The sequence below is a fragment of the Trichechus manatus genome, unplaced genomic scaffold (genome assembly GCF_000243295.1).
Source record: "Trichechus manatus latirostris isolate Lorelei unplaced genomic scaffold, TriManLat1.0 scaffold00001, whole genome shotgun sequence".
Classification (NCBI taxonomy): domain Eukaryota; kingdom Metazoa; phylum Chordata; class Mammalia; order Sirenia; family Trichechidae; genus Trichechus; species Trichechus manatus.
This window is the reverse complement of record NW_004443937.1, coordinates 31287089-31300444: the sequence shown is the minus strand read 5'-3', so window position 1 is coordinate 31300444 and position 13356 is coordinate 31287089. Positions and strand designations below refer to the sequence as shown.

The 13356-nt window shown below is 39.6% G+C and overlaps 2 protein-coding genes and 2 non-coding genes across 5 annotated transcripts in view; 1 reads left to right on the top strand and 3 right to left on the bottom strand.

Moving 5' to 3' along the window:
- The window catches only part of GLT8D1 (glycosyltransferase 8 domain containing 1), a 12731-nt gene extending 4294 nt beyond the window's left edge, over positions 1-8437 (top strand). The window contains exons 2-10 of one of the 2 annotated variants that reach the window (XM_023727273.1): positions 2238-2291; positions 2412-2510; positions 4349-4562; positions 6354-6471; positions 6710-6794; positions 6949-7061; positions 7393-7559; positions 7654-7766; positions 7907-8437. In XM_023727273.1, the coding sequence (XP_023583041.1) occupies positions 2276-2291; positions 2412-2510; positions 4349-4562; positions 6354-6471; positions 6710-6794; positions 6949-7061; positions 7393-7559; positions 7654-7766; positions 7907-8097 (1116 nt within the window). In that variant the 5' untranslated portion in view covers positions 2238-2275 and the 3' untranslated portion in view covers positions 8098-8437. Of the gene's footprint in view, positions 1-1830; positions 2292-2411; positions 2511-4348; positions 4563-6353; positions 6472-6709; positions 6795-6948; positions 7062-7392; positions 7560-7653; positions 7767-7906 lie in introns of those variants that run through there. The other variant, XM_004368609.3, reaches the window with a different exon arrangement.
- A 24-nt stretch (positions 8438-8461) lies between these two features.
- The window catches only part of GNL3 (G protein nucleolar 3), a 9230-nt gene continuing 4335 nt past the window's right edge, over positions 8462-13356 (bottom strand). Inside the window, exons 6-12 of the mRNA XM_023726123.1 lie at positions 12916-13018; positions 11513-11687; positions 9671-9813; positions 9452-9588; positions 9196-9365; positions 8867-8933; positions 8462-8771 (exon numbers count right to left, since the gene is read on the bottom strand). Of these exons, the coding sequence (XP_023581891.1) occupies positions 8674-8771; positions 8867-8933; positions 9196-9365; positions 9452-9588; positions 9671-9813; positions 11513-11687; positions 12916-13018 (893 nt within the window). The 3' untranslated portion in view covers positions 8462-8673. The remainder of the gene's footprint in view (positions 8772-8866; positions 8934-9195; positions 9366-9451; positions 9589-9670; positions 9814-11512; positions 11688-12915; positions 13019-13356) is intronic.
- On the bottom strand, positions 11746-11822 carry LOC111819810 (small nucleolar RNA SNORD69). The gene has a single exon (XR_002823392.1). It is a non-coding gene; the product is annotated as a small nucleolar RNA SNORD69 (small nucleolar RNA).
- LOC111819809 (small nucleolar RNA SNORD19) lies at positions 13084-13159 on the bottom strand. The gene has a single exon (XR_002823391.1). It is a non-coding gene; the product is annotated as a small nucleolar RNA SNORD19 (small nucleolar RNA).

The window sequence follows — 13356 nt, the reverse complement described above, 5'->3', positions numbered from 1 at the left end:
ACAACTGTAAATTCATCCTCATTTATCATGATGCTTATTGGTCCAGTTGTGAGGGTTTTCATTTTCTTCATGTTCAGGTGTAATTCATATTAAAAGCTGTAGTGTTTGACCTTCATTAGTAAGTGCTTCAGATTGTCTTTATTTTCGGCAAGCAAGGTTGTGTCATCTACATATAACAGGTTGTTCATGAGTCTTTCTCCAGTCCTGATGCCGCGTTCTTCGTCCAGCTTCTTGGATTATTTGCTCAGCATACAGGTTGAATAAGTAAGGTGAAAGGATACAACCCTGCCGCACACCTTTTCCAGTATGGAACCACACAGTATCCGCTTGTTCTGTTTAAACCACTGCCTCTTGATCCATGTGCAGGTTTGCATAAACATAATTCAGTGTTCTGGAATTCCCATTCTTTGTTATGATCCACACAGTTGAATGTCTTTGGGATAAAACACAGAAGTTACAAAATAACTTGTAAACATGCAGGATTCCACACAACATTTCTTGAAAAACAAGTTAAATCAGTGATCAGCCTTCAAGTATAGCTTCTCATCTAACCTTTTGAGTTGCTATTGTCAGTTTAATCACACATACTACATAATTCTTTTGAAAAGACCACAATGCTCAAAGCAAACATTCCTTTACAGAGTAAACTAAAGTATTTATGGTTTCAAGGGCCACCTAGGGCCATTGTCTCTGGGAATTATCCAATTTCAACTTCTCCCGTAAATATGGATTCTTAGTGAGAATTTTAAACCTGTTCCACCTGGTGAGTAAGCTGTTGGTCTTGGCAGAATTCTATCATGCTATCTTCCAGTGTTGTTTCTGTCACCAAGGCCATATTTTCCAACTACTGATCCTTCTTTGTTTCCAACTTTTGCATTCCAATCACCAGTGATTATCAATGCATCTTGATTGCACATTTTTGATCAATTTCAGACTGTAGCAGGTCATAAAAATCTTCAGTGTCTTCATCTTTGGCATTTGTGGTTGGTGAGTAAATTTGATTAATAATCGTATTAATTGGTCTTCCTTGTAGGCATGTGGCTATCACTGACAGTGTTGTACTTCAGAATTGATCTCAAAATGTTCTTTCTAACGATGAATGTAACACTGTTCCTCTTCAATTTGTTGTTCCCAGTATAGTAGACAGTGTGACTGTTGGATTCAAATGCCAGTATGACTGTTTTAGTTCACTGATGCCTAGGATATCAGTCTTCAAGTGTTCCATTTCATTTTTCATGACTTTAAATTTTCCTTGATTCATACTTAATACATTCCACATTTTTATTACTAATGGATGTTTGCAGCTGTTTCTTCTAATTTTGAGTCATGCCATATCAGCAAATAAAGGTCTTGAAGGCTTTACTCCATCCGTATCATTAAAATCGACTCTACTTTGAAGAGGCAGCTCTTCCCTAGTTGTATTTTGAGTGCCTTCCAGCCAGATGGGGACATCTTTCAGCACTGTATCAGACAGTGTTTTGTTGTTATCCTTAGGTTTTCTTGGTTAATTTTTGGAAGTAGATCACCAGGCCTTTCTTCTTAGTCTGGAAGCTCTGCTGAAACCTGTCCACCATGGGTGACTCTTCTGGTATTTGAAATACTAGTTGTGGAGTTTCTAGCATCATAGCAACACACACGCCACCACAGTGTGATAAACTGACAGATAGGATAGATAGGTGGTGGCTATAGTGGTTAAAACCAAAAAAATCCGTTGCCATTGATTCTGACTCATGGTGACCCCACGTGTTTCAGAGTAGAACTGTACTCCATAGGGTTTTCAATGGCTGTAGTCTTACAGAAGTAAATAGCCAGGTCTTTCTTTCATAGCACTGCTGAGTGGATTGAAACCACCAACGTTTCAGTTAGTAATCTAGTGCAAACTATTTGCACCATTCAAGGACCTCTATAGTGGTTTGACCGCAGATTTTCCTCTTGGTAGACCTTCTTTTGCATTTCTTCTCATGGCATATAATGAATGATATGCGGGTTCTTGTACAGAGCTAAGACTATGTGTATCTCCAAGTAATTTGGAAGTATTCTGTTATCATGAATACTATTTTAAAAAAAAGTTGTGGATTCAGGTCCCAAATTCGGTTCTTGGAAACTTAATTCAAAACGAATTTCTGGCGGAAAATACATTATGAACTTCTTCTTTCTTCCTGAATTAAAATGTTTAGGCATTTTGATGGCCATTCTCATGTACTTACTAACTTTAGGGGCTTGTTTTTGTTTTGTAGGGTTGATAACTAATGCTTACATAAGACAGAAAAGAAAGATGTCATTCCGTAAAGGTATGCTCTTTTTACAAGTTGTGTTGTTTTTATACCTGGTCAAAAGCTAAAGAGATGATTTTTATAACAATTAAAAAAAAAGCTAAAGAGATGTAATGCCGGCTTTCCCCTCTGTTTCAGTGAACATCATCATACTGGTCCTGGCTATTGCTCTCTTCTTACTGGTTTTGCACCATAACTTCCTTGGACTGAGCAGTTTGCTAAGGAACGAGGTTTCAGGTATGGGAACCCTTACTAATGCCTTGGCATCTGTTGAGGAGCTAGAATTCTCTGTGTCCTACATCTTAAAATACATCACTATGAAAGGAAAAAAAGTTTTCCTCTTGCTGTTACAAAAGCTGTTAAAGACTCTGGGAAAGGCATGGTGCAGACTTGCTGTGCTTTTTGAGGTGCCCACCGCTTTTCTTCTCCCTGTTGTGCAGTTGTTAGATCTGATGGGAGATTCCTTCCCAATTCAGAGGCCACAGAGGAGTCCCCGTGGGCTGCTGTCTCCTCACAGAGCTGTCCTCCTCACAGGGCTTTATATATGTAGGTGGGGGCAGGCGTGTGTGGCTGCTGTTTGATGCCTGTTCTTTCACTAGAGTGGTAGTCTAGTTACTTTCCTTTACCTGTGGAACCACATCAGTGGGACTCTAGTAGTAAAAAAAAACTATAAATGCTTATCAACTGTTCAAAAAAATTGTATAATTCCATCACCAGTTATTTTAGTTGTTGGTACTGCTCTGCCTTGGTATTGGAATGTTTGAGGCTGCAGGGAGTTTGTCAGAAATCATTTCTGGATTGCCATCCACCATAGTTGGCCAGAGAAGGAAAAGCCTTCCCCCGGCTGTCACTGAGTGTCCTGGTAGCATGTTTTATAATAATACATGTGTGTATACATGTTATGTAAACTAATGCATACCACTGGTGGAAAAATGTATAAATTAAAAAAAAAATTTAAAACATTTAAGCTCCATGAGGAGTGTTTTGTTCATTTTTGCTTTATTTTGTGCCTAAGACTGGTGGCTAGTACATAGAAGGTACTCAAAAAATATTAGTTCAATGAATGATTTCATTACCTAGAGGTAACTGTTAGTAAAATTTTGGTTTAGTCTCTTCTAGTCTTTTTCTCCCCCTATTTTTTCTATAACATGGTTTTCTACAAGATTATGTCATAAGTATGTCATCATGATAGTAGAAACTCCTTATGTATAATTTTAATGCCACAGTTTACTTAGTGGTTTCCACAGGAAAAAGGCTTTTAGTACAATGACTTTCAAAATTTTTTGATGGTGATGCCACAATAAGAAATGCATAATATACAGCACATACATCTGTGTTTGCTTATTGTCTGTCTGTCCTCCATGATGGTAGGGATTTGTGTCTTTTATTATGGTTATAACCCTTGTGCCTATAGTAGTGCCTGGCACATAATAGGTACTCAGTGTTGAATGAATGAGTAAAAGAACGAATGAATGTATTATAAAAGGCAGAAAGAACAATCCTCGCACTCACAGTGTGCGGTGCGCTCTCTTTCTTGTCTATTCTGATTTTCTTGTCTAGTCTAGAAACGTTTTCTGTTCAGATTCTGGTTGTAACCCACTAAATTGATTTCATGCCTACTTATGGGACATGATTTGTGGTTTGAAAAACACTAATTTTGTCTGTTTCCACGTTTTCACAATTATAAATAAAAACGTGAGTTTTGACTACATTTCAGATTTTGACCTTAAGAGAGGCAACAAGAGGAATTATTGGATCAAAGGTCATGTACTTGTTTAAGGCACTTGATACAAATGGCCAAATACATTCCAGAAATGTTCTGTTACACTCCCGCCAGTAGTGTATCAGAGTGCTGTCACCATATTTTTTAAAACGCTTTTTCCATTTTTCCAAAAGCTTAGTTACATATAGCAAAACTGACAGTTTGTGGGCTCTATGTTTCATTTTCTAATGGGAAAGAATGAGGTAAATCTGTACCGTAATCCCCACCTTACCTCTTTTCATGTCTTGGGCTATGTGTCAGAAGCTCATCAGATTGTCTTTGTTTCATTGCTTTCTTTGTATGTGTTCTTCAGATTCAGGAATTGTGGGGCTTCAACCCATAGACTTTATCCCAAATGCTCCCCGACATGCAGTAGATGGGAGTCATGAGGAGATTCCTGTGGTCATTGCTGCATCTGAAGACAGGCTCGGGGGGGCCATTGCAGCCATAAACAGCATTCAGCATCACACTCGCTCCAATGTGATTTTCTACATTGTTACACTCAACGATACAGTGGACCATCTCCGGTGAGCTCGGCTTGCCTGATAATTCTGCTTCTAGAAGATACTCTAAAGCAGTGCAGGTGCCAATCCAGGAACTATTTTTTCTATGTAATTGAGATTATACCACATATAAACTGTACATATGACATGGTTTTTCCATGTACTTGTATCATAAGCATGTCCCACGATAGTAGAAATAATATAAGGAGCTTGTTTCAGAATATCAGTCAACTATGCACTATGCACACTGTTGAACTCCAGCTTATATTATTTTAGTACTAAGACTTTCTCAGTGAAGGAGGCACTAGGTTGATTTACATTCTCGCACAAGCTCCTTATCTCATAGATATATTCTTTGAGTGTTTTTTATTCCTGTTCTATTTTATGGCCTAGAGTGGTAAGGGACTTGGGAGGAATGGCAAGGCAGTGTGGTTGGTAAAGTTGTGAATACAGACCTGATGAAAATCCTGACCCATAAACTGACTGATTTGGGAAACATTACCTAATCCCTTGGAGTCCATTCATCAATCTATAAATATGGGGCGAAAATACCCAATTTAGAGGATTTTGTATTAAATAAATGAGATACTAGCAATACATGGTCTTTACTATTGTTGTTGTGATTAGTAATAGAAACCCAATTTGATGGACAGTCTCATCCATGTTTTGAAAATGCTTTGGAATAAGGGTTAAGGGTTGTCAATGTTCTAAAATATTTCTGGCCTTGTGGCTTTCTCCGTGGTAGAGAGGGCAGTACTTTCAGTTCGTGAAAGTTATTATGAATTGTTTTTCGTAATTTAAAAACTCAGAACCAATCTAAAATAATATAGAAACAAATACTGCATTAGAATAAGACTGCAGAAATAACATTGTGTTCACAAAATGCTAATTTGAAATGGACCTAGGAAGAATGTGCAGTAATTCTTTAGGGAACACTGGCATGCTTATGGGCAGTTCCAGAAGTTAATTTATAGCAGGGTTTCAAACCAGTTCGGTCATAGCTGATGAAGCAAAACCGGAACCGACCTGAATTTTTACAGTTTGGTTGATCCAGAATAACTGGAATGGAAAGTTACAGGTCGAAGCCCTGGAATAGGAGACTTGGAATAGGCATAGTGAGCCCTTCCAGGAGCCTTATGTGTGAGATTGGATTATTGGCAGGACTGTTGAGAGCGGCACACATTCAAAGCAACATGGTCTGCCGCCATCTTTGAGCGGAGCACAGCTAATTCCAACTCTGCTCAAAATCCAATGGGCAAGAGATTTGGTTGCCATCTAATGCGTACACTGCCCTTGTTTTCTAAGAGGGAGATTAGGTTTCTAGCTGGGCTTTGACCTGCAATTTTTCCCATTCCAGTTCACCCAAATTTTTAAAATTCACATCTGTTCGGTTTCATTTCCTCGGCCATGACTAAACTGGGAAGATCTAATTTGAAGCCCAGATTTAGTTAGTAGCTTTTTGATAATTGGAGATTCATTTTCTACTGAAGTGTATTTGGAGGGACAAGAGTTGAATGGTCCCGCATAATGAATTTTTCTACAGCAGTTTGTTTTGGAAGAGTGATCGTCTAAGTGTGAGGCTGATGTGAGCAGCATGCAATACTAGAGAATCTTAGTTCAGGGAGGGACTTGAGTGGGAACACCACTTCAAATGAGACCAAGGCTGAGAGGTGAGGGGTTTGAAGACACTGGCTCTGAGTTCTCTTTGTCCCTAGGGTTTCTCTTACACTGTGCCCTCATTAGAAGGCAGAAAGATAAGGCTGTGGTTTTGGGACATGATTATTTAAAACTGAAACTTTGTGCTTTCTTCATCAGGTCCTGGCTCAACAGTGGTTCACTGAAAAACATCAGGTACAAAATAGTGAATTTTGACACTAAACTTTTGGAAGGGAAAGTAAAGGAGGATCCTGACCAGGGGGATTCTGTAAAACCAGTGAGTTCCATGCATCCTTGTTTGTACTTGGGAGAATTATTAGGAAATGATTAGAAGACCTGGGAAACTGTGGGCACAGTGCAAGTAGTTCCCTGGGAACCAAGCCTGGGCGATTCTAATTAGGAGTCCTTTGGCCATCTTTTCCTGCATGGGTTCTGAGAGCATTCTGGAAGTTTCTATGTAAATAAAAGCATAGCCACTGACCTATCCTATCCAATGCCTGTTTCCTCGTTTACAGTTAATCTTCGCAAGGTTCTACTTGCCAATTCTGGTCCCCAGTGCGAAGAAGGCCATATATATGGATGATGATGTAATTGTGCAAGGTACCAAAGAACACCACCATCAGTGCTGTTCTGAGTCCAAAGCATGAGCTTTAGTGATTGTCTTAGTTACGGTGTTCTATAAAAGGTCTCTGTAGGGAGAAATGGGAGGACAGGTAATCTTTAGGCAACTGGAATCACACCTTATTTATTTTAGGTGATATCCTTGCCCTGTATAATACACCACTAAAGCCAGGACATGCAGCTGCATTTTCAGAAGATTGTGATTCCACCTCTACTAAAGTTGTCATCCGTGGAGCAGGAAATCAGGTAAATTACTTATTAGATCCCTTGCACAGACACCTCACTCCCCATAATACAGGTTAGGAGGAAGAGGTGAGAAATTCAGGAAAACGAGTACGTTTTTCTTGCCTTTCACATCCCCTAGTTATTTTATCCCAAAATGCAAGCCTGCTTTCCCTAGTTCGTGGACTTAATTCTTGGCTTAAGATGTTGAAATCTAGGTTCCTTTTCTCCGAACTTGAATGTCATTTTCATTTGCTTTTTGTATAGGCCTTTGTTAATAATTTGAGAAGTCTAGGCAGTATTAACAAGCAGCAGTTTAGCTATAGAATCGTATCCATTCTGTTTATGCTTTTAGTACAATTACATTGGATACCTTGATTATAAAAAGGAAAGGATTCGTAAACTTTCCATGAAAGCCAGTACCTGCTCATTTAATCCTGGAGTTTTTGTTGCAAATCTGACAGAATGGAAACGACAGAATATAACAAACCAGCTGGAAAAATGGATGAAACTCAATGTAGAGTAAGTACATAACTGGCCTAGGTGTGAAATCTTTCAACCCTCAGAACTTTGTCAGGGGTCTTAACTAATAGCATACATTGTTGTCTGTCCCAAGAGAGGGATTGTACAGCAGAACCCTGGCTGGCAGCATCACAACACCTCCTCTGTTGATAGTATTTTACCAGCAGCACTCCACTATTGATCCTATGTGGAATGTCCGCCACCTTGGTAAGTAGAAATTATTTTATAACTGTGTCTAAAGGACTAGTTCAGGGATGGGATATATCCATTATTTCTGCACAATCTGGTTTGGCCTTGCCTTATGTGTGACTGGTACAATCATTTAAGTCTTTTTCTCTCAATGTAAGGCTCCAGTGCTGGAAAACGATATTCACCTCAATTTGTAAAGGCTGCCAAGTTACTCCACTGGAACGGGCACTTTAAGCCATGGGGAAGAACTGCCTCATATATTGATGTTTGGGAAAAATGGTATATTCCAGATCCAACAGGCAAATTCAGCCTAATCCGAAGACATGTGGAAATCTCAAATATAAATTAAAATAGAAATTTTAAACTGTAAGCATTTCTCAGGATATCGTGGAAGACAGTATGTGTGAGAAGTAACACAGCTGCTAGGCTTCAATGCCCATCTGTAGTAAGCCGTGGAGAAAAAGGGACATCTCAGCTGGGTAAAGACAACCAACAAACTGCCTTGTATAAGCCTGGCATGTTTATAGTCTGTTGTCTCCATCTGCCTTACCAAGTGTTTTCTTACCATGATACTGAACGAACAAAGGTTCATCTGGTACAGCTAGTTTAAAATTGTTCTTTGGTTTTATAATTTTGTAACTTGTGGCCTGATCCTAAATAAAGTGAAACCTACGTTTTTTTCAAGATGTTTCTTGGTTTAGTAATTGTACTTCTGCCCACTTACTGTATTGTAAGAGATGAGTCGTTTTAAAGAATTCAGATGCCTTCTAAATTGCCTCACTCTTTTTAATGAGTTTATCGTATGATACATATTCACAAAATTTACAGTTTTATGGCATAATGTATGTTATGTTACAAACAGTGGAAGAGTTTAGCGGTCTACTCAAAATGCTAAGAAAAGCCCCTCTTAAAGGACAGTGTTTTGTTATACATAGTCTGTACTGAAGTCATAAGCATCATCCTCCTCTTTGGTCGTTTTATCTAAGACAAAAGATCTTGCTTCTTGACTGCCGAACTGTTCACCTGTATTGAAAAAAAACAAGGGTTTGTTGTGTTTGAAAAGTGAAAGTGATTCTTTGTGAGGCTGTTTTGTTAGAACTCATCTACCCCAGACTCACCTGCTTGAGACTCCTCAGGAAGTGCCTGCCATGTCTCTTCGACCGGAGACATGTCTGAGCTCTTTTCCTGTAAAACAGAAACATCCATTACTGCGTTAATAGCCCTTGTCTGCTCATTAAACCAAGTAATTATGTACCTGGAAAGAGTTCTTTGACAGTACATGTAATGGAATGTGTAAAATTAAGACTAAGGATCGCAATCCTACACTATATAGGGCTTCTAGTCTACTGTAAAATAATTTCCATGTTTAGCCCCTTCCCATTTGTTGTACATTGTAACCTCTGAAAACTCACTTCAGCTTTAAACAACTCGTGGAGAACACACTTACATCAGCTTCTTCACCACCAACACTTTCCTGGTCACTGTCAACGTTCTCCTCCTGCTGCCTCTCCTTCTGTTTTGTCAATTCCTCAGGTATGTCCGCTTCCTCTATGATTCCATTTGTTAGACCCGAAGACTGGAAAAGCACGCTACTGGCTAAACGTGAGCCCCTGATGGCTAGGAAGGGAACACAGCCAAGTGAACAGATGAGACCTTTACTGCTGTTGGCCAATGGAGACAGCAGTGGAACAAGTCTCACTCACCCTGCATGCTGTGTGCATTGTTCTTTTCCAGTTCTTCCATATTAAAGCCCAATTTCATATCTGCCACTACACTCTCATTAAAATGTGAAGAACAAGTCCAGGATGTTGGGGGCTGGCAATAATAACCTAAGGTGGCACTGGTATTAAAAACAAAATTTGTCAAAAAACAGTCCCTTTCCTCTACGTGAGCATCAAAACTCCAACAGAAAGAAGCCTTACCCTGTCCACTCAGACCACAGCAGTTTGGCAGCACCTTCCACATTTGGGCTTCCACCTTTTTGGTGCAGTCCTCTTCTTTGAGCAAGCGAAGTAAAAAATTCCAGAGGATTCTTATATTCTGGGACAGTAAATTTCAATACTACCTTGAAAAAAGAAAACTAGGAACTGTCATTCATCTGCTACAGGTGCAGATGTAAACAAAAAATTGAGAACTTTCTACTTAAAAGAAACAGATTATAATAATCGAGAGAGAGAGGTGCTGGCCCAAAGACAGACATATAGATCAATGGAAGAAATTTGAGTGTTCAGAAATAAACCCTTACATTTATGGTCAACTGATTTTTGACATGGAGAAAGAACAGTCTTCAAGCAATGGTTCTAGGACTACTGATCTCCCCATGCAAAAGAATGAAGTTGGAGCCCCGTCCTCATACCATACACAAAAATTAACTCAAAGTGCATCACAGACCTAACTGTTAAGAGCTAAAACTACAAACTCTTAGAACAGGCATAAATCTTCATCACCTTGAATTAGTCAATGATTCTTTAGACAATGACACCAAAAGCACAAGTAACAAAAGGAAAAAGGTAAATTGAACACCAAAATGAAAATCTGTGCATCAGAGGACACCATCAAAGTGAAAAAATAACCCACAGAGGAAAATACTTGAAAATCATGTCTGATAATGGGCTTGTATGTAGCATATATAAACTCTTACAACTCAACAAAAATGGGCAAATGACCTGAATAAACATTTCTCCAAAGATATACACATGACCAATAAGCACAAGATACTCAACATCACTAGCCATTACCAAAAAACACCAAACCCACTGCTGTTGAGTCGACTGACTCATAGTGACCCTATAGGAGAAAGCAGAACTGCCCTGTAGGGTTTCCAAGGCTATAATCTTTATGGAAGCAGACTGCCACATCTTTCTCCCAAAGCAGGCTGGTAGGTTCAAACTGCTGACCATTCATTCAGTTAGCAGCCGAGCGCTTCAACTACTGTGCCACCAGGGCTCCTCATTAGTCATTAGGGAAATGAAAAAAACCAGACACCACTTCACATCCACTAGAATGGCTATAATAAAGTTAGTAACTAGTGTTGGCAAAGATCTAGGTAGTTGGAACCCTGACGCGCTGCTGGTAGAAATGTAAAATGGTACAGCCTCTAGAAAAGCTTGGCAGTTCCTCAAAATGTTAAACATAAAATTAACACACAAGCTGGCAATTATACTCCTAAGTATATATACCTATGAGAAATGAAGTATGTTCACACAGAAACCTGTCTATCAATGCATTTTTCAAAATAGCTAAGAAAACAGAGACAGCCCAAACGTCCATCAACTGATGAATGGATAAATAAACGTGGTACGTATATACAACAGAATATTATTTGGCCATAAAAAGGAATGATGTGTACCGATACATGGTACAACATGGATGAACCTCGAAAACATGTTGAGTGAAATAAGTCAGTCACAAAGGACTCCTTATATGATGCCATTCATATGACCTATTTAACAAAGATAAACCTGAAGAGACAGGATTTATCTGTGGTTGTCAGGGGCTGAGAGACAGACTTCTTTCTGGAGTGATGAAAATGCTCTAAAACTTCCTGTAGTGATGACTGCACAAAAAAAAAATACGGTGATTATGGTGAAATCCAAGCAGGACCAAACATCTTGAACTTTAAAGAGTCAGGCACCAAATCTCAAAATTATATTCTGAAATTTAAAAGTCCTCTCCCCCTCCCCCCTTTTGGTCAAGAAGTCTTTTTAAAAACGCTTATGATCAAATAAAAAGGCAGCGAGGAGCCTGAGGAAGAGTTCCTTTACCTGTCGAGCATCTGCCTGGGACAGGATGGCACTGGCAGCCTCCACTGGTTTTACGACTTCAATACTTGCGGGACTTCTCATAGCAAGTGCAGTGGCTGAGTTAAGTGGAGACACGATGATGCTGGGACTGTCTATGATTGTGATCTGTTTGTCCAGGGGAACAACCTGCATGTTCCTAGAAGAAAGATGCTACTCAAAGGGGGCACTGGTTTAATTTAGATGGCAAAAGGCAGAACACGAAGCTCAGGGTTGGATTGAACAAACTCAGCACAGTCAGTCAGATCCAGTTCCTCATCATTTGCTTCATGTTTGTCTGAAACCCAGACAGTGCACCCTCCCTTTCTAAACAGAAGCACTCCAAGTTATAGCTTAAATATCACCTGAACACATTCTGTCCCTCTGCCATATAGATTTTTCCCTCTCCCACCTGGCAAACTTTTCATTTCTCAAGACTAGGTTCAAACATCACTTCCTCTGAGGCAGCATACCTCTCTCTGAATCTGCTTATCTGTCTTTCAAACTAGATTGCAGGCAGCTGTCCCACTCCAACTAGTTCTTCCCCAAGTCTAGCTTGGGCCTAACTCCCTTCCTTTCATTGGCAGTTTTAAGAAGAGAATTCAAAAAGATAATTGTCTTCCTCAAGATAGCTAAAATAAAGTCATATATACTCAGACCACAGCCTTCAGTATGGATTACACCTCACCATAAAAAAAACAAAAGTCCTCATAACTGGGCCAATAAGCAACATCATGGTAAACAGAAAAAAGACTGAAGTTGTAAGGGATTTCATTTTACTTGGATCCACAATCAACACCCATGGAAGCAGCAGTCAGGAAATCAAAGATGCATTGCATTAGGCAAATCTGCTGCAAAAGATCTCTTTCAAGTGTTAAGCAAAGATGTCACTTTAAGGACTAAAATGCGCCTGACCCAAGCCATAGTGTTTTCAATCACCTTGCATGTGGAAGCTGGACAACGAGTAAGGAAGACTCAAGAAGAACTGATGCCCTTGTTGGGGAAGAACACGGAATATACCATGGACTGCCAGAAGAATGAACAAATCTGTCTTGGAAGTACAGCCAGAATGCTCCTTAACAGCAAGGATGGTCAGACTTCGTCTCACATACTTTGCACATTTTATCAAGAGGGATCAATCCCTGGAGAAGGACATCATCCTTGGTAGAGGGTCAGTGAAAAAGAGGAAGACCCTAAACAAGTTGGATTGACACAGTGGCTGCAACAATGGGCTCCAGCATAATTGTGAGAATGGCACAAGACTGGGCAGTGTTTCGTTCGTTCTCTCGTACATGGGGCCGCAATGAGCCGGAACCGACTCGATGGCGCCTAACAACAACATACGCGTCTATAATGAAATATTCTGATTACGGAACAGCTCAACTTACCTTGTAAGCCCCATGGACACACCAACACTGCATGTCCGTTCTTGTTTTAAGCTATTAATAATGCTGCTTTTACCCACATTTGGGAAACCTAAAAATGGGCAATTCAGACACAAAAGGTATTATGGACTGATAATTACAAAACTTCTACTACCTTATTTTATGCTTGATGTTTAGAGCAAGATCAGAGTTGGATCTGAGCGTCTTCACTTAAACACTAAGACCAATCTTAACTTCTTCATTTCTTGCTCAAGAAACAAAAGGGCAGGACTAATTCAAATAAGCCAAGAGGTTTTAGAAGCCAACTTCCTACAATGCCCAGTCACAACAAAGAACTGAATCAGGCAGCAGTTACTTTAGTTTTGTTTAAACTGTGTATGTGGTCTTGACGAAGGGGGAAAGTAGCTCATGTCTGAGCCCTTTATTTGGCAATAAACTTGCACA